This window comes from Rhipicephalus microplus, chromosome 4, assembly GCF_043290135.1.
Source record: "Rhipicephalus microplus isolate Deutch F79 chromosome 4, USDA_Rmic, whole genome shotgun sequence".
Classification (NCBI taxonomy): Eukaryota; Metazoa; Arthropoda; class Arachnida; order Ixodida; family Ixodidae; genus Rhipicephalus; species Rhipicephalus microplus.
Window position 1 is genome coordinate 174,175,523 of NC_134703.1, and position 19,256 is coordinate 174,194,778.

Sequence of the window (19,256 nt, forward strand, 5' to 3'; positions counted from 1 at the left end):
TCAAATTGTGCAAGAGCTCAATGTGCCAATGTCAAGTTCACCTAGGGTTGAACAAGGTATCTCAATGGGCAGATGAGAATGGTTTTATACTTCATCCTTCATCCCACACATCTTGTATTTAAAAGACAGGTGCTTAAAAACAATCAATATTTTGAATGTGTTGTCACGCACTACGTGGGGCAGTGACGAAAAATGTGTGATAACTTTATTTAAAATTTTGTGATGACATTATATAGGCACGTACACGCCTAGATTATGGTGCTATAAACTATCAGTCGGCAACACCATCAGCCTTGAAGATTCTCGACCCTGTCCACCATCTAGGCATTCGCCTCTCTACGGGTGCTTTTCGAACTAGCCCTGTGGAGGGCCTGTACCTGAATTCGAATGAATGGTCGCTCCACCTACAAAGATGTTACCTGTCTTTTTGTACTTTCTGAAAGTGAAGGCAAACAAGAAACACCCCTCTCATTTCACAATTAACTATTTGTTTTGTTCATGCTTGTTCGAGAAACGTCCTTCGGTAAAGCAGCCCTACTCGCTCCGTGTGAGGTGCCTGCCCTAAGAAACTGGTGTGCTTCTCGAACACAGTTTTATGGCTCCTGCAGCATATCTACTACCATGGCAGTGGCAACTTATAGACTCTGATGTCTCTTTTGTTGAAATCCCAAAGCACGCACCACTTGCACACATACATACACTTCCTGAAACTACAACTTAAATACACATGCCATCAGTTCTTTACTGATGCATCGAAGTCCAACACTTTGTGTCATATGCAGCGGTAGGCCAATCCTTTTTTGAGGCCAGCGTTCTTCATCCTGATGCAAGCATTTTCAGAGGAGAACCATACGCAATACTGGCGGTCGTAAAATACATCAAACAGATAAGATTACAAAACGTGGTAATATAAACAGAATCTCTAAGTGTGGTTAAAGCCCTGAAAGCTCCTAAAAAACACAAGAACCCCGCGCTGGTGTCACGTTACTCACTTCTGTGCACACTGTACACATCAAAGTAGCATGGCGTTGCCTGCTGGTTGCCAGTACCGTGAGATACAAGGGAACATTTTGGACGACAAGCTGGCTGCTTCCACCAACGACACTACTTCCAATGCATCAATACCAATCCCTGCACTTGACTTGAAATCATTTCTAAAACGGAAGCTCAGGGGTTATCGGCAGAGCGTGGGATAGACACACATACAATAAATTCCATGCTATTAAGTCGCAATTAGGTGATTGAGCACCACTATCAAAATCACGACACACAGAAGTAACACTTACGTAGCTAAGAACAGTAAATGCACACTCTACACATTCATATCTTCTGTCCATTGGCAATCCATCATTGTGTGAGAGATGTTGAGGAGCCCTTACGGTTCTCCACATTCTCGTCCACTGCAACGATTTGAATGCTCTTAGAAAAAAACGACTTTTTACTGTCCTACAAGCAGCAGCTCTCACTGTTCCCTGGGATGCTCATCGGTAAGGATCCGCTTTTTAAACTGCAATCGCTTTTCACGTTCTCAAAAATGTTGATAGCGTTCACCCAATATTTCGAGGTGACCTGTAGCACGATCTCTGTACCATGGTCGTGGCTGCGGTGACTACATTTCTCTCATGGTTTTACTATAACAACACTTTGCCATCCACCTTCACTGCACGTATCTCACGCCACTGTCATGATTTTATCAATTCTATGTCTTTACCCGCGTTAGCGCGCGAATTGTTAAGGCCCGTTTACCGCCATGCATCATATCAGTGTTCATATCTCTAGTCTATTGAAATGGCACTCTTCGGCCATCAATTGCCCCTTGCGCCATTAAATACCACTCGTCATCATCAGGGTTCTATTCTTCCGGGTTGGGTCAGGTAAAGGCCCGAACTCAGGTGGAGCCGTTGGTGCTGGCGGCTAGCTCGCTGCTCAGCGTTGGTGTCGATGTCGCCTTAACGGTGTGGGCTCGGCTCACGGCTGGGGGGAGGCGTTCGGTACATGGGCCTGGAAACACCTCCACTCCATGTGACCGGGTCATGACGCGGATGAAGGAAGCAGGCTGCAGGTTGAATTATAAACTGTTTATTAGGGCTGAACTTAAGGCCACGTGAAAGGAAAGTTAGATTAGAGCAAGCCACAAGCACTGGTAGCGGCGAGCAGAGCGTCAGCCGTTGACCAACTGACAAGGGGCGAAGCGTGTCGGCATTTATACTCTTGCCATCGAATATTCTAGCGTTATCGCTGTCAGTGACGTTGGTTCCCGAATAATTTGTCATGCACATGAAGTAGGCGTAGTCTTAAACGATCTATTACAGCGTTGCAGCTTTTCGAACATCGTAGACGCGGTTTGCGCTGAACGTAGTGTAACAGCTGATAACAAAACTTGAGGAAAGGAACGTGGCAATACAGTCTCACATTCCTTCCCCAAGTTTCGCTATTGCCCTGTTACACTGTCAGTTATTCTCAGCGCGGAACCCGTTGGAGAAGCTTCAGGACTGTAGCATAGAGAAATACCCTATATTACTGGCCACTGGAGCCTATTCGCGACCCAGCAAGGAAGGGTCTGACTAACCGATAGATGGCGTATTCATCCTCGCTTTTACTCTCTTTTTAAGACATGTAATAGCCTCCTCAGGAGAACAATTATTGTTCAACAGTGGCATCAATTTTTTGCAAAGAAGTTTTATTAACTTGTGCAGTTATCTATATCCGCTCAACATCACGTCCCTCTGAGGAAATTTATTGCTTCACAACATAAAACACTTGAGTGTGACGAGAAAGCGTTGCCTTTCAGCATTTGTTTTGCAAAATGAGGCACATTCATATAGTTTAGCTGTGCTGTACTTGCATTCCCTTCGCGGAAGCATGCGTGAGTACCCTAGCTGTAAAAACACTCGCTTTCGGAGCATGAGGGTACGGGTTCAATTTCCAGCGTCGAAAAGAAAAAAAATTGTGATATTATTTTGTGCTGAAGATATTATGGTGTCTGACCAACCACTCCTGGCGCTGAAAGCAGTGCAGTAGCTGGGCCGCAGGGTCCTACGGGAGTGTCCGTTCTTTATGTATGTTTCTCTATGACTGTAGTATATTATTCTGTTCGACTACGCCCACTTCGCGAACAATACCGATTATTCAGGAACTTACGTGGGTGAAGCAGTGACGCTAAAATATTCCACGGCGCGTGTATTCACAATAACGCGCTTCGCCGCTTGTCAGTAGATCGACAGCCGACGCTCTGTTCGCCGCAGTTGGTGCTTTGTGTATCGCTGTATCCCGACTTTTTGTTGACCAGCCGCAAATTCGGCAGAATAAACAGTATCATCTTGGACCTACAGTATTCTGCCTTCGTCGACGTCACAACCCTGAGACATCTGGTGAAGGTTGTTCCCAGCTCATGCACCAAACTACTCTCTTCAGTCGTGAGCCAAGCCCACATCGTCAATGGGACATTGACACCAACGCTAAGCAGAAAGCCAGCTGCCGAATGCAAGATGTACAACGTTAGTATAGGCTTCTATACGTCAAGCGCAAGAAGACAACGGCCATGAACTTGACTGCACTAACGATGTCAGCCGCTAAATCACAGCCCACGATCGTGATGCAGCTCCCCCAGAGAGCCAACGACCTTCGATGGATCCAAGTCAATATTTCAAAACCTGGCTGAAGATCTTCGAAACAGTCTCGGCATAAAACTACTGGAGCTCCGAGGACAAGCTGCGTCATGTGTATTGCTACCTGGAGGACGCCGCAAAAGCAAGGTTCGATAACAGGAAATCTACCATGAAAACATCGTACATCTTTCATACCAGCTTCTTGCTGCATTTCAAAACGTCGTCTGAAAGGAAAACGCCGCTGCTTTGCTGGAAACGTAGACGCAGCTTCCGAACGAAAGCTTCAATATCTTTGCAGAAAAGATGATTCGTCTGTCCTGTCACACCGACCCTATATGACTGAGAAGAAGAATCTATGTTAGCCCCTGTCTACGTCAAGAGGCCACTCTGTTGCATTTCCGTCACCAGACACCACTGCCACCACCACTGACGACGTACCATCCACCAATCTCAGCTGCTGGAATAGATATCACATCTATGGAACAGGCCAGTATAGCGTTAGCCATACGCAACCTAAAAGCCACCTTTGTCCTCATAGATTCTCAGGTGGCATATCGCGATTGTGCCGAAGGTCACGTCCACTGCTTAGCACATTCAATTCTGCAACAGGCTGCGGCCCATTGTCAAGAGAATCAGTGGATACAACTGCTATGGGTACCAGGGCACACAAGCTAGAAGCAATAACGCGCTCATGCATCCGCCCGCGATCTCTTACACCGAGCCTCCACTGTTTCATCCACAGCAAAACTTCTTGTGGAACAGGAAGATCCCCAGCCTCTCTTTTCCAATACCAACATCCTGCAACACGTCAGGCTTAGTAAAAACACTCTACCCGCACCGGACCCATAATTAGAAAAGTCATCGCATGTCACGTGAAGATAATTACAAGCAACATCATTTTCAAATCTTTATGTATTGTCTAAAGTAGACCATTCAGTGGTCTACTTTGGAATCCGCAGTGTCTAGTCTGTCCCCAAACGGCCACTTTCTTTCATTTGTCTAGAAGTGTAAAATTATCCCTTATATTGGCCAATCCTAATCCACAAAAGTCGAGTGGGATGCGACCTTGACCAGCTTTGACCCAGTGTAGTAACAGGCCCTGGTCGACTGAGCCCGCACAGCGGCAAGAGCAGATGGTCTTTTGAACTAGGAGTCCCAATCAATATAGCAACTTCTCTATTAGCAATAAATGTTTCATTCTCTCTCTGCCAGCACACAACATTTCAGGCCTGCATTAGGGGCAAAGTGCTTGAGGGTTTGGGTCATTCCATTTTAGTAGTACAGTATATCAATACTTCCTCTCTTCATGAAGCTCCAGGGGAGAGTTAAACTTCTTTTGGGTTTAGTTTGTTCATGATCCTGGAGAGATTTTTAGAGCGCCAACACAGCCACACAAGAAATAAATAGACAACACACACAGGGCTTGTGCGTGTCCTCTATTTTTTTGTGGTTTACACAGTCTGTGTTTGCGCTGTAAAAGTGCCTCCATGATCTAAGGGAAGAGCTTTATGTGTTGCTCAGTAGAGGCCACGGGGAGGAGCTAAATCACTGCGTGGGGCATCGGGTAGACAGCCACCGCACTTCCACGCTGTTTTCGTCCTACGTTTGGTGTTGTATTCGTTGTGCTTCAAGATCGAAAAGGATGTCGCATACATACGGCATACGTTTTGTCAATGCAGGTTCAATAGAATTGATGAAGAGGTTTGCTTGTGTTCTGGCTGCCTAGAAAGCGAGTGGCGAAAACGTGAGAGCGCGCTATACCGTGACAAGAAACTGGTGGTTTGGCATTTTACGGCAGGTGCATGTGTGTGTGAAGAGCACTTCTATGAGAGGGGGATCTTTCGTGTGGACCAGTGGTAATCAAATCAGTCGTGCTGAAGACGCTGCACGACTTTCTGAAAATTTTTCGGACGCTGTGCCAAAGATTGTTCATGGTCTTCATAGCTTTTTGCGTAGTGCGAAAAGGTGCCGAGATGACCCTCCTGCGAAGCGTCGCCGAGAACCATAAGCTGAGCTGAAGACTGTTGAGGCTGCATCAACACTGTGATGAGCTCTCATGACACAGTTGCCGTTGATAATAACGCTGTGAATGAAAGTGTGAATGCTGGCCGCCTCTTCTTCGTGACAAGCCACTAAAAAGAAGCTCGATGAGTAAATGCTCGCCGTTTTCTTGTCAACAGGCACTGATATGACCTAAGTGTACAGGTGACATATCAAACGTAGTGGTCTCGGTGCTGCAACTGTACGGCACTTGCCAGAACTGTGAAGTGTGAGTAAACGTACCCATAGTGCTAATTAAGTCTTCAGAGTGATGTTACCTTCAAAAAAACACCAGGCCTGCGCGGAAGGCGCAACACAGTCACAGCGAAAGCTAAAAAGCGGCCTTTTAAGAGCTTTTTCTAAACACTCATAGGGTAACTGCTTCAAGCGCAGCTGCTTGATGCCCACTACGGAATTAATGAAAATTCAAGGTAGTAGGCTGGCATTTTCTATGCTATTTTTGTCAATCTTTTGAGAAACGTACTATCCGCTAAACTATTGCGAGGAAATTCCTGCCAATTGTTCATGCAGTGGCTGTTTGGAGCATTATATAGACTGCTTGTTCTTTCGCTGTTTTAGGACGCTTTACGAGTTGTATTAAAGCGTTTGCTTTCTCAACACTAAGCTTGCCTAAAGCAAGCTTGCCAACAAGTCACAAGCACCGGCTTGGCTCAGTTGTAGAAGACTGGACTGGTAGCCAACGGACCCGGGTTCGAGCCCCACTGTGTCATTGGCATTAGGTTTTTTTCTCATTTAGGGCGATGTGGTTATGGACACCGGCGGCGGCAGTGGTGGACAAATGCGGCACTGCGCGAGACTTGAGTAGGGATCTCATGACAGCTTTTGTTGTAAAATTTTGTGGAAGCTCTAATACAGGAAAATTTATCGTATAGTGACACGCATCCCGAAGGAGTACGGCCACCAACGTGGGTCCGGTCTTAGCGAGCCGCAGAGCATGCATTAACCGTCGCCATGGCGAGAACACAGTACTGCTCAAGGTCGCAACACTTTATTGTATGTGGCAACACCAAAACGCAGTACAGCCCGTTGCAAAGGCGCGGCGGGAAAGCAAATGGGCTTACCCACGCCACGGGCGCAAAGTACCACACACGGTGCCACGAGCACGTCTCCGTGGTAAAAGTAATTCACGGAAACACCGGGACGAAGGCCCGGTTGATCGAGCGAGGGCAAAGGCGAGTCGGAGACGCTCCCTGAATTTCGTGCCGACCGGTTGTGCGCCCGCGCGCTCCGCGCGCTCGCGACCTTCGGCGTCATCGTAGCTCTGGCCGACTGGGCTGGCCCTACGTCACCTCCTGTCGCCGGCTGTCTTCAGTGACAGCGCAGCTCTGACCTACTGGACCTGCTCTACGCCATCTACAGACGCCGACAACATCTCTCGCAAGTGTACCCCGTCCTCGGACTCCAGTGACCGTTCTTCCATCTTTCCTGTCTCTCCTATCCCCTCAGTTTGTTGTTGCTTCTTCTTCCTTTTTCCTATACCTTTACCTCTACCCTTTTATCCCTCCTTACCCCCATCCCTTTGTGAGTTCTGTGGCGGTGTCGCTCACTGAAGCAGACAATAACGGGGCTCACTTTTCTCTTCCTTTCTCTTAAGAACCACTCCGAGGGCAAAGGCGAACGCGTTGGCTTCGGAGAGATAAGGGTCGGCGTAACCTGGCCACGCACAAGGAACCCACACCACTCTTCGGCCTAGCGTTCGGTAGGGGGGTGACATAAGGTAAGCGTTCGCCGCGCGCGCAAGGCGCTGTTGGCGAGGTCCGAACGAGCCCCACAGGGAAATGACGGATGGAAAAGAGAAGCGTGCTTACCCCATGTCGTCCCCGGAGAGGTCTCTCTCTACTCCCGACGCGCGCGCGCAAAGCCTCACGGGAGACTCCGCGCGCGGCGCCACATTCAACATCCGCTACCGGGTGAGGGGGTTAAACGTCACTCCGCTCTCCCAGCGCGGCAGACAGCGGAAGAGGGGAGACATGTCGGGACATGAGAATGAAGAAAGAGGCGGCAAAGCCTGCGCAAAGGCAGCGGGCAGGCCTCAATTCTCACAAGCGTCAATTGAGACCTCGCAGGTAGCAACTCGACTGTTACCAACGCATGGTGCTTCCACTGTAGGACGTGCTACTACTATAAAGTATGCTTATTTTCTCCCCTGATGCATCTACTGAACATTTGTGGACAATCCAGGGGTCTTTAACGACTCTTGTGTGTCATAACGCGTCGCGGAAGTGCCGTGGGTGCAACTCGGCAGATGGCTTAAGGAATGTCTCGGGTTCTAAGACATCTTGTGTTTGTACACAAATATATATATATATATATATATATATATATATATATAATTCCTACCGGCATGTTATTTTTTATTCTTTCACTCACATTTCGTTCTTCTTATTCACATCACATTTGTTCTAATAACTTCCCCTATACATTCGTTGACATTATTGTCTGTCAGATTATATATATATATATATATATATATATATATATATATATATATATATATATATATATATATATATATATTGAAATAACTTGAAGATAGCACATAAGAAAAGGATCGTATTTACTAACGTTTCGGCCGTGGCACGGCCTTCGTCAGAGTAAGTAGGTATGATACAATGCAGCCGCTTTTATAGGCTCACGTGATGAACTCTCGGTATTGCAGCTAGGACAATCAAAGTAAAAAATGGTAATCTGTCAGGACCTTGTGTTGACATGACTGACATGTGACGGGTGCATGAATATAAAAGTTTCAAATTTCCTTGCGCATCGACACGTGGGGCACAGTATGGTTGGCAGGACATGTAAAAGAGCTCAGAGGTAAAGAAACCACGGTTGACTAATATACAATTTAATATACACTAAAATATTTTACTAATCTAAGAAGTCGTGTTGTTATAGTGCGAGGCAGGTGAGCTTTCCTACGTTTTCATTGATACCTGAACGAATGGTGTTAAATTTGTGGATCAAGAAGGATTCCCTCACTTCCCTATCGTGATTTGTCTTAAAACCGGACTGAATAATCGTGGCCCTAATTTTGTCGAAACCATGGCCAGGCATACTGACGTGCTTCGACAGCGGTAGATTAGGGAGGCTTACGGCATGTGCACGGCATGTGCATCGAAAGAAGAGTGCCAGTTTGAATAAGTGCTAGAGCGTAGCAATTTATCACTCGTGAAGATCAAGCAATACCTCATTAGGCTTTTGCCAAGTTTTCCTCTTTCGTTTTGCTTTGATTTATCGCTACGATGGCGTAGTGCGAATAAAGCTTAGTTAGGCAAGCAACGCAGAGTCCTAGACTTTTATTTTTCTGTGTAGCTTACTCGTGCTGTGTTTTAGCAGTCTTTCTTTATTGTTTTTTGCTTTTAAGGCGAAATAGTTATATGCCATCTCAAAGGCGAAAATTGACCGACTGCGCCCACATCCGGCGCCCATATCAAGTGACGTAACAAATTATCTTTTCGGGCGTATGACGCATTGATACGAAAACTTTTCTTTGTTTTACAGCTTGCGCAGGTTTTGTGCAGTATTTTAGTGCATCCTCTCTATCGTCGTCACCCCAGCAAGCTTAAATAACACTGAAGTCTGTTCCAAGCAACACATGTGTGCTTTGAGAATTTCATCTCTGAGAAGCTGCATGTAGCTCCTCACGATGAACCGCCGCAGTCTAAGGTGCCCTTAGCGGCCACTCCCGTCATTATATCAAACGTCCGCCGGAGCTTCATGACCAGCAGAGGTATGGAAGGACTCTGATAGTATCTTGTTATAGTAGCTATTTCTAGTTATAAGAATTGTTCTCTAGATTACGGTGTGTGTGTGTGTGTGTGCGTGTGCGTGTGCGTGTGCGTGTGCGTGTGTGCGTGTGTGCGTGTGTGCGTGTGCGTGTGTGCGTGTGTGTGTGTGTGTGTGTGTGTGTGTGTGTGTGTGTGTGTGTGTGTGTGTGTGTGTGTGTGTGTGTGTGTGTGTGTGTGTGTGTGTGTGTGGCTCACAGCATATCCTTGGAGTGACTGATGACTGGGGCGAAGTGTGCGTCCATCCGTCTGTGCGCCCATCTGTTTGTCAAACAGACAGGCAGGCAGACACATGGATCGACGGACAGACACAAAGACGAATGGATGGACGGACGCTTTCTCCCACTCATCATCAATCACTTTTTCAGTGACCAACGACAGACACACAAACAGACAGACACCCAGATTGATGGATGGATGATTCGACCCCCTCATCATTATTCCCTCCATGTATTCACTCCTGTGATTTCCTTACTATAACAGAACCACTAATGCCATCTAGTGATATTTCGATGGACATATATACAAACCGCAATCTTGTGAGTGATTCTTAAATCTAACTAGAAGTGGCTACTACTACAACAAAACACTACCACGAGGAAAAAACCCACACTCTAAAGAGCTTCGCCCTAACAAAACTTAATCATCATCGCTCCGTGGCTCTTGGAAAGTGACCTTGCTATGCGAGGTCTGCTAAAGGACTAGTTATTCTGCAGAAGGTTCCGCATGAGGCAAAACAACGTATATTTTTGTTTTTGGGCTCTTCTAGACAGATTATCTTATCAGAACATTCTTTTTGGCCGCCTGCAATGTGAGCGCTAAAGTAATAAGTGGAATTCTGTTTAGCACCGCTAAATAAACAGAAAGAGCATTCGAACCCGTACGTTGTATAATGTTGCGGCATGAGTCTGTGAAATACAGAGCGTTGGAAGCGATAGATAATACAAGTTCTTTGACAGGGTTATGAGGGAAGTCGTAGCGGAGCTAGCTTTTGGAAATTACAGCCACCCCAGTGTCACTAACACGCACCTAACACTGCACTCTATAGCATTTGGACCGAATGGAAATACGACCTCCATGGCCGGCTTTGATCCTTTGAGCTTCGATCGGCTGTTAAGGGCTACAACCACTAGGAATGGCGGTGAGCAAATCTGTACATATATAACTAAAATATTTCGGGCAAACTTAATTCAGGCAAAGCAGGCTTCGTGCAAAGTACGAGTGGTGTGAACAAGCGTCGAAATCTGATATTTAAAAAAACGCATGAACTGGTTATTCATGACCATGCATAGGTATGCGTGGTTTTAAAAATGCTCCTGTAACCACGCTGCGTGTGTGAAAACTAGAATAACAGCGAAAAACGTCAACGAATTTGTAGAGGAATGCGATGTTCGAAGGCGTGTCCTTCACCCATAAGCAACTATACATCCAACTCCTTGACGGCCAGCACAAACTGTTACCTCGACATCACGTGGTTCATATTTTAATACTGTAAAAGCATGGCTTCCGGAGTGGCGGAACGGCACCTCGTCATTGCCACGGAGAAAGAAATTGGTTGAGGTATAATCGTGATCGTAACCTGGTTTTCCGCCAGTGGAATCGGGTTGTCTTGGCTTGTTTGGATCCTTCAAAGCCGAATGTGAATTCGCCTTTAGATATTTCTTTATGCTCAATCAAGGCAAAAACTGGAGGGATTATGATCAAAGCACTACTCCCAGCCCAGACAAAGTAAAAGAGCAGATATTCAGTTGCCCAAATTAACACGCATATGTAACTCATACAAGTCTATGCCAATCATTGTTTTTCTCTAGTCTTATTCGACTCTATGCATCGAAGCAAGCCTAGGACAACACTGTGCCCATTTTGGCAGAATACATAGTTGCTCAAAAACGGTGTAGTCCGTGATGTCACACTGCTCCTTACCACGTCCGACACACAAAAACCACCAACACAATCTCCGCCTAAATAGAAAATGGGCGAAACGTATAAAAGTACGAGCTTCTCAGGTCTGAACTTGCATATGAATGTTTCGCATGTGTTCGAGAAAGATGCAGAGAATGCGTACCGAGCTTTACAGGTTCGTTATACCGCTGGCCACATTGCACCCAATTGATGCCTTGCCTCCAAGATTATTTCCTAAAGTAGGATATCTGGTGCGGATCTGCAGTGGCCGGGTTTCTTTAAAAGTAGCACACACCATCCCTCCCATTGAAGTCGATCGTTAGGAAAGCTTCATGACGTCGAAACCACGTCACCCAGAAGAATTCGGAACAGAAGGCAGCGGTCGCTTAAATGGACAGTCCATTACATGGAGACATCGCAAAGAGCTCTCCGCAGATTGATTTGTATAAGGGCAGTTTCCACGTGAGGGTTAAAAAGAAAGCATAAAGGCGGCAAGCATAAAGGCGGCACACTGGCCGCGCCAGTAGCAGAATTTTTCTGGAAACTTTGGCGGCGGCACGAACACCATGAGCAGCACAGGGCCGCGGTGGTAGCATGGTGCGGTGGCGCACTGGTCTAGCTGAACCACGACTATCAACACAGGCAGTGTTACACAGCCAGTTGTACTTACACAGTGCCCACTGCTTCATAATGACCCTATTGCAAAAACCAGCGCCACTTGGTACCAGCGTTCAGCGCCCTGCCGATTATAGTCCATGTATGGCGCTGGTACTGGGACGCTGGAGTGGCGGCATCCCAGTGCTCTGCGCAAAATGGCTTCACAAGGCTAAAACGGGGGTGCCCATTTGCCATAAATAAATGAATATGTAAGTAAAATAGTGCGCATTCACATTAAAAATTTTAAAAAACTTTCAAAATAAGAAAGCCACTTGACAGGGTTTGAACTTGCCACTTCCTGATTTAGAACTTAGTACGCCACCCACTACGCAACGCCAGAACATGCATATGGGGTTGTAAAACTACTACTTGTTTGAAGAACGCACCGTTCAACTTCATGTTTACAAGTCGCGCAGTCAAGATTGACACATTATTCCTTTCCAAATAACAATTCCGTCTTCATTCGACAGTGATGAACGGCTTCCGGGCACCGAATGACGTGCGGATAATAGCAAGAGTGCAAAGTTTTTTGAAGCATCCCTATCTTAACTCTGAAAAATCTCAAATTGACTGGAGGAGCAGCGACAGATTGTCCACTGTTGCTGCCGGTAGTTTTTTCCTTTTATAGTCTGTTCTCGCACTTGCTACTAATCAACATGTACAGATGATTTAAATGTCTTGTTCGGTAGATATCCATGCACACGAGTGAATATTGAGTTGTTTTTTCACGCAAGCGACGATATAGCAGTACACATCCGGTGAGCCAGATTACATATTTGCTGTTATATCGATACCTGCAACTGAAAAACTGGTGAAGAAATGACTAATGCAATCCACTGAAAAGTATGCCAGTATGTTAGTTCACTAACGCGTACCAAATTACCAACTCAAATTTGCGTGTACTTACATACGAGTCAGAGAAATACCGGCTTCTGCACTAAGAAGGAAGCTTTTAGTGACAGCCTACGTTGCTGAAAGCACGAGACATTGATCGTCGCCTCACCTTGTGCGGGCACTGCACACGTAGATAAATGGTCATTTTAGACTCAGGGATGCCTAAACTGTACCTTACAGTCATTCTTACACTTTAGGATTCAGCCTACTTAAAAGTAAAAAGCGCCGGCATGAGGTACACTGACGCGGCCGGCACGATAGGCCTCGCTGGGCGGCGCACTGGGTAAGGCTGCACTCGAAGCAGCTGAGTTGCGATGCTTGAAGTTTCTGCATTTGAGCTTTGCAACTTTATACCTGTTACCTAAACTGCACCTGAAGTAAGTGGAAGGTAAAAAAAATGCCCTAAATGCATTTACAAAGTGGCGATGCCGAGCGACAGCCGTTTTTCTGGCCTCTGCTGGCAGTATACAGCGGGCGTGCCAGTGTACAGATATATGCAGTTATATTAATACGAACAATTAAAAAAACACCCACAGAAATACCAATGCAGTCCGCTGAAAACGCATGCCAGGGAGTCAGTTCACGAAGGCGTTCCAAAATACCAACTGAAAATTGCGTGTTGTTACACATCAGTCGAAGAAGTACCGGCTAAGTGCAGCCGGAAGCTTTCAGTGACAGCCTGCGTAGCTGAAAGCGCGACGTTTGATTGTCAGCGCTCCTTGTGCGAACATCGACACAAGACAAAATATTTGATTTAGACTCATGGATGTCTAAACTATACTTTACAGTTATTCTCACACTTTAAAGTTGTGTGTACACGAAGCAAGAAGCGCCGGTAAATATAAACCAACGCGGCCGGCACGACAAGTTTAGAGCTCGCTGTGCCGGGCACTGGGTAAGACGCTCTCGACGCGGTGAGTTGGGATGGTTCAAGATTCTGCATTTGAGCTTCGGAACATTTCTAACTCTTTCTTGAAGTAAGTAGAAGGATAAGCATGGCCAGACATACATTTTCGCTGTGTGGCAGAATCGAACGACAGCTTTTTTCTCGCCTCCGCTGGGAAACCTTGCGAAGCGATCGAGAGAGCTCCTTTACGTTTCGTCAACTTTGCAGCAAAAACAATTTCCTGTTTCTGTTAGGAGTGGCGTCCAAACACTGCAACTTTACAACGTTACAGCAATACACGGATGATGTGAATATGGCTGGTTTACGCGGGGGCATATGCGAAAAAGGTGCAATATAATTGCTGCGATACGTACGTGCGCCACAAAAATACGTATGCTCGTTATCTGTTAGGGTAGCATCTCTCCGTGCCGTCGAATCAAGCGTTTTATATTCAACGACATCGAAACATACCACGGCACACGCTACAATAACATGCATGCTGCAACTGCGCTGGTAGAAACAGTGCGTGCTCCAGCATTCACCAGCGCTTGCCAGTGAAAATTCCAGCGCTTCAGGCGCTTCGCAGTGTGCACCAGCATCACAGTGGTTGAGCCAGCACCCCCACCAGTATGACACAGCTTTTCCCGAGTGCGCCCTGCGAAGTGCCAGTGATTACAAGCGTGTACCAGTGTCTCCAGTGTGTACCAGTTCTAAAAACCGTACTTGCATCACGCTGTTTTTGCAATAGGGGAACCAAGTAGCAGCAACCAGTCATTTGCAGGAGAGGGCAGGTGTTCAAAACAGGCAAATATAAACCTTTTTTTTTCGATTTGCTTCTCGGATGCTTTATTACTTTATCCTCTGTTGAAATATAATATAATCAGTGACTGTTTTGCAATCACTGCTTCAAATATAATTAATTTGTTCCAGTTCAACGTCCCAAATTCATGATTTGAATATGAGAGACGCCATATAGTGGGTGGCTTCAGAAATTTCGACCACCTCATGTTTTTAAAGTGCAACTAAATTTAACCTCACAAGCCCCGAGCATTTTCGCCTCCACCAAAAATTCAGTCGCAGCAGCCAGTATTTGATCGGAAGTCGAACACTAATAGCTACTGGTGACTGCTTTAACAATGAACAAAATATTATGCTTTTCCTTTTTGTACAGATGACAGACGAGTACATCTCTTCGGCGCTGGTGTCTGAGCTTCTTCGCACATTTTTCTTGCACACACGTCGGAACGACCGCATCAGCGAGCTCTCGCAAGGACTCAAGAAGTGCGCTGGACTTTGCGTCGCACTCATGGCTGCACCAAAGGTTCGTGCCGTCATTTTGGAAGGGGTTAGGTCTTCGCACTACTAACCAGAGAGAAATGTGGTGGGACTGGCAGTGAGATTTTCCTCACAGGCCCTTTGTGGTTGTGGTAATAACTGATTACAATGGCGTCCATATTCTCCCTAAAAAGAGATCTCGCGCATGTAGGTGATCTGTATACACTGAAATTTGAATGAACGCTTTCGGTTTATTGTCGTTGTTTTCTATCTGATACTTGGCAGTTTCCTTACTAATTCTTAAAAACAAAAATGTGCGCTAACACGTTTATCTACAGAAAAGCAATCTGCTGTAAAGATAGTGCTCGCACGGATTTGCACAGCTGCCTAGTTGCGAAAAGCAACCGGTTTGAGATGGTGTTCGCGCAGTGAAAGTGGTCGAGCTGGTAATGGGGTTTCTGGTGTTTATGACGGAAATGAGAAAAATGACTAGCACAACAGTACTTTATTCCTAATTTTAGCAAAAAGAAGTGCATCAAGGTGAGATAACAGCAATAAAGGGAAACGGCAACAAATGCGTTGCCCTTGTAGCAACACCTCACACTCATTCATTTCCACAGCCACCACACCTGGCTACCCATATTGAGCGCGGTCTCGGCACACGATGTGTTTCACTGAGATAAAAGCATGTTTGAACATCGGGTTGATGACTTGTGGATTTAGACATGTCAGCCAGTGACTTCGTGTTTTAAAGTTGTTGGTATCACCTAGAGTATTACTTGCTGATGGCTTTTTTGCTTTGGGTCTATTTATTTGCTTTACCCGCTGGCTCTGCGCATGTATTTATACCTTGTTTCTTCAGGGCGGCGAAAAATCGTGAAATCAGTGCTCTTTACAACCTATCTGTGTCATCTTTTCCAGTTTTATTCGCGGTTATATGTGTTGAAATAAACTAGCCAATAGCAAACAACCATCTTGACAGTGTCAGCAGTTTTCAAATTATGGCATCAACTGGCATATGTTAGGGTTCATAAAGTTCTACTGCCAGAAAAAAAAAGATTCCAGCGGTAAATAAATTCAAGTGTTTTTGTAAGAAGTAAAACAATAAAGAGCTGCTTATATGTGCCTTCAAGAAAAACTCAGACATTGTAAAAGAAAGGATTCAAAGTAACGCGCCTCTTTGAGGTTTGCTCACGCGGAAAGCAATGCTAACGCTAATACCACACACCCTATCATTCTGATAGATCCAATGTACCAGCAACATTTTTCTTCTGAGTAATTGCCAGAAACTGCATGGAGCGAACATTCAAAAGCGTGTTCGTACGTATCACCTAGTTAGCTCAAGCTTTGTCTGGCGGAAGACACGGTATAAACAGTAAAGACAGCTTGATAACTGGTGGCCTTTCAAAAAGCTTCTCGCCAGAAGGGACGTTCGTAAGAATGCCGTGCGAAAGGCAATACAGGGAAACAATTCAATGTATCGAATAATAATAATAATAATAATAATAATAATAATAGCAATAGCAATATACACAACAGTTGGGGGGCTCCGGAAACTTTGACCACCTCTGGCTGTTTAGTTGTGCCTATATCAAACTACACGGGCCTAAAGTATTTCGCTTCCGTTGAAAATGATATTCTATCGCAACAAAGCAGCAAGACAGCAGTCATTGTGAAGTTTGCTTATTTAGGGAAGTATACCTTCGTTATTGATCTGTTAAATTATTAGCTCGTACAAGTCTTGCTAAAGAGCTGCTTCAATAACCGTAGCCTCTTTCGTTGTTAATATGTAATTTTTATGGTAAGCTGATCGGACGATTTCAGGTGTGAAGTATCTTGGATTCAGCCTGTTAAAATTCTGTGGCAATGCTTTATATTTCTTACGTATCAAGATTTCGGTTCAAGATTTAAGAATGCATGCTAAGGCAACAAATACATTTGTGTGGCTGAAATAGGAAATTTATGGCCATGTTTAGTTAGAAACCTCAGGCTCCTAGCTGAATAACAACATAAGTAGTAAAGCTTGATAGTTCTTGACAATAGGCGGAACAAATGGTGCGAGGTACTGGCATCTATTTGACCATGGCTTTTCACTTCTAATGCCCTAACGAGACGCTTCGAGATTGCTCTGACTGCACGCTCCTGCGAAGTCATACCGATCATATCGGCAGCCCAGCCGCATGATGAAAAAAAAAGCGATATAGCTTTCACAGCATCCTCTTGTTTTTTTCAGGTTGATCACTAATGATCATCGTTCATTAACTAATAAGGAACACGAAGTGAGATGTTAACACTCACAAATTACTGGTTTGTTACGCACATATGCTTGCTGCAGGTAATTGTACTTGAGGACCTCACGGGTGGTGTAGACGTCATGTTGCGACGCCGCATGCTGAAGCTTCTGAAGACCGTCAAGGACCAATGCAGCATATTGATAACTAGCCACAGGCCGGACGACCTGGAGTTTGTTGTCGACAAGGTACGCTGTTTTTGTTTTAGGCTGCCTCCTTTAACCAGGCTGAAAGCGATAAAATCAAAGCAGGGTGAATATTGACAACACATTTAAAAAGATTGAACCCTTCTTTTCGGTGATTTTAGCTGATACTCTTAGGAAAATGCCCTTAACCAATTCGAACTTATGGTTTTACAAGTGCCCCTTGTCGCTCAAAAATGAACAAAATATCTCGCATAACCTGCACTTCGTGCATTGAGGGGGCATTGTGTATAGGGAACCTTGATGTGCGCGCCGCCTCTGTTTTTCAAGGTGATGACAAGTTTGACAATTGTTGCATATGACAGGCTCCGACCTCCACCATACCTGAGGGTCCACCATGTTGGTTCTCAGCGGTCGCTCGTTTACATTGGAGGTAGCATGGGTTTCAACTCGAATGGGATGGTTTGTTATATATCAAGTCTTGAAATCTATAGGGTTGTTCTGGGAAGTTACACGCCGTTTTCTAGGAACTAACAATCGTGTTCATTGACCTGAATTTGTATAATATGCTATGCAACCCGTTGAATTCTCACAACTGGTGCATCCGCCCCATTGGCCGAGTGATGATATTTAAGGATCTTCTATGTTCGTAACAAGGAGGACTTCGACATCACTTCCAGCCGAAGTAAGTGTTCGTGCGGCATTTCTAAGCAAAGGTCACTGGATCACTGCAGGCACTTATTTCAAAGGCGTTCTTGTTCAGGGCACGAGGCCGCGTTATTTTGCCTTGCGGTTCGTGCAATGACGGGAAAGCGGATGAAACTATCGCGTCGCTAGCGACGTTCTATCAATGCCGCGGAACTTCGGTGTCATTTTCTCGTACCCTGCATATTGCTCCAGTGCGTAATAATATTCCCGGTCGGAAGACTATACCCTGAGAAGGAGTCCGTACAATGAATGGTTTAAGACATAAAAGTGGTTAGCATGGGTGATAAATAGCAGGACACTCAGTCATATCGCACCCCACCGGCCCAAACGTGCAAATATATGCTTTTCAGAAGAAAAGAACAAAAGAGCAACAAGGAACAAATAAAGTTTTTCTAAGTGCGAACATAATGAAAACAGCGCCGGAGAAGCGCCATGCCTTAGTTTCTCAACCCGTCCCACCCCCTTTTCTCGAAGCTTGTGTCCTCGAAGTGGGCCGAGAGTAAAACAATGAGGCGAAAAGTCGTTCACGGAAGCAAACACACACACGTAGTCAATGTATATTTTCTCTGCTTAAGCCCTAAATGAAAAAAGTCACAGCATATTCACGAGGTGAAGGATGAGTGGGGCGAAGCGTACGGACTGATGCATGAATGGATGCATGAATGAACGGTCGCTTAGATGAACAGACGGATGCACAGACAGACGGACGCATGGACGGATGCACGAACGAACGCACGAATGGACGGACGCACGGATGAATGGATGGACGGATGCGTTGACAAATACACGAACAGATCGGTGCACTGACGGACGAATGGACGCATAAACGAGGGCCGCAAAAGATGCACGCACGTACGGACGAACGGACGGATGGACGCATGGACGAACGAAAGGACGGACACATGGACGGACGCACAGATGGACTCGCGAATGGACGCGCTAAAGCAAGAACGAATGGACGAACGGTAGCGCGGACGGACTGAGGTAGGCTTCGCCCCAGTCATCAACATTCACTCCATAGATATGCTGTGATCTTATATGCGAAG

At 45.7% G+C, this 19,256-nt stretch overlaps 1 protein-coding gene across 1 annotated transcript in view; it reads left to right on the forward strand.

Moving 5' to 3' along the window:
• LOC119172954 (phospholipid-transporting ATPase ABCA3-like) overlaps positions 1-19,256 on the forward strand; it is a 170,740-nt gene that overhangs the window by 112,556 nt on the left and 38,928 nt on the right. Inside the window, exons 7-8 of the mRNA XM_075893211.1 lie at positions 14,965-15,114; positions 17,404-17,547. Coding sequence (XP_075749326.1) covers positions 14,965-15,114; positions 17,404-17,547 — 294 coding nt within the window. The remainder of the gene's footprint in view (positions 1-14,964; positions 15,115-17,403; positions 17,548-19,256) is intronic.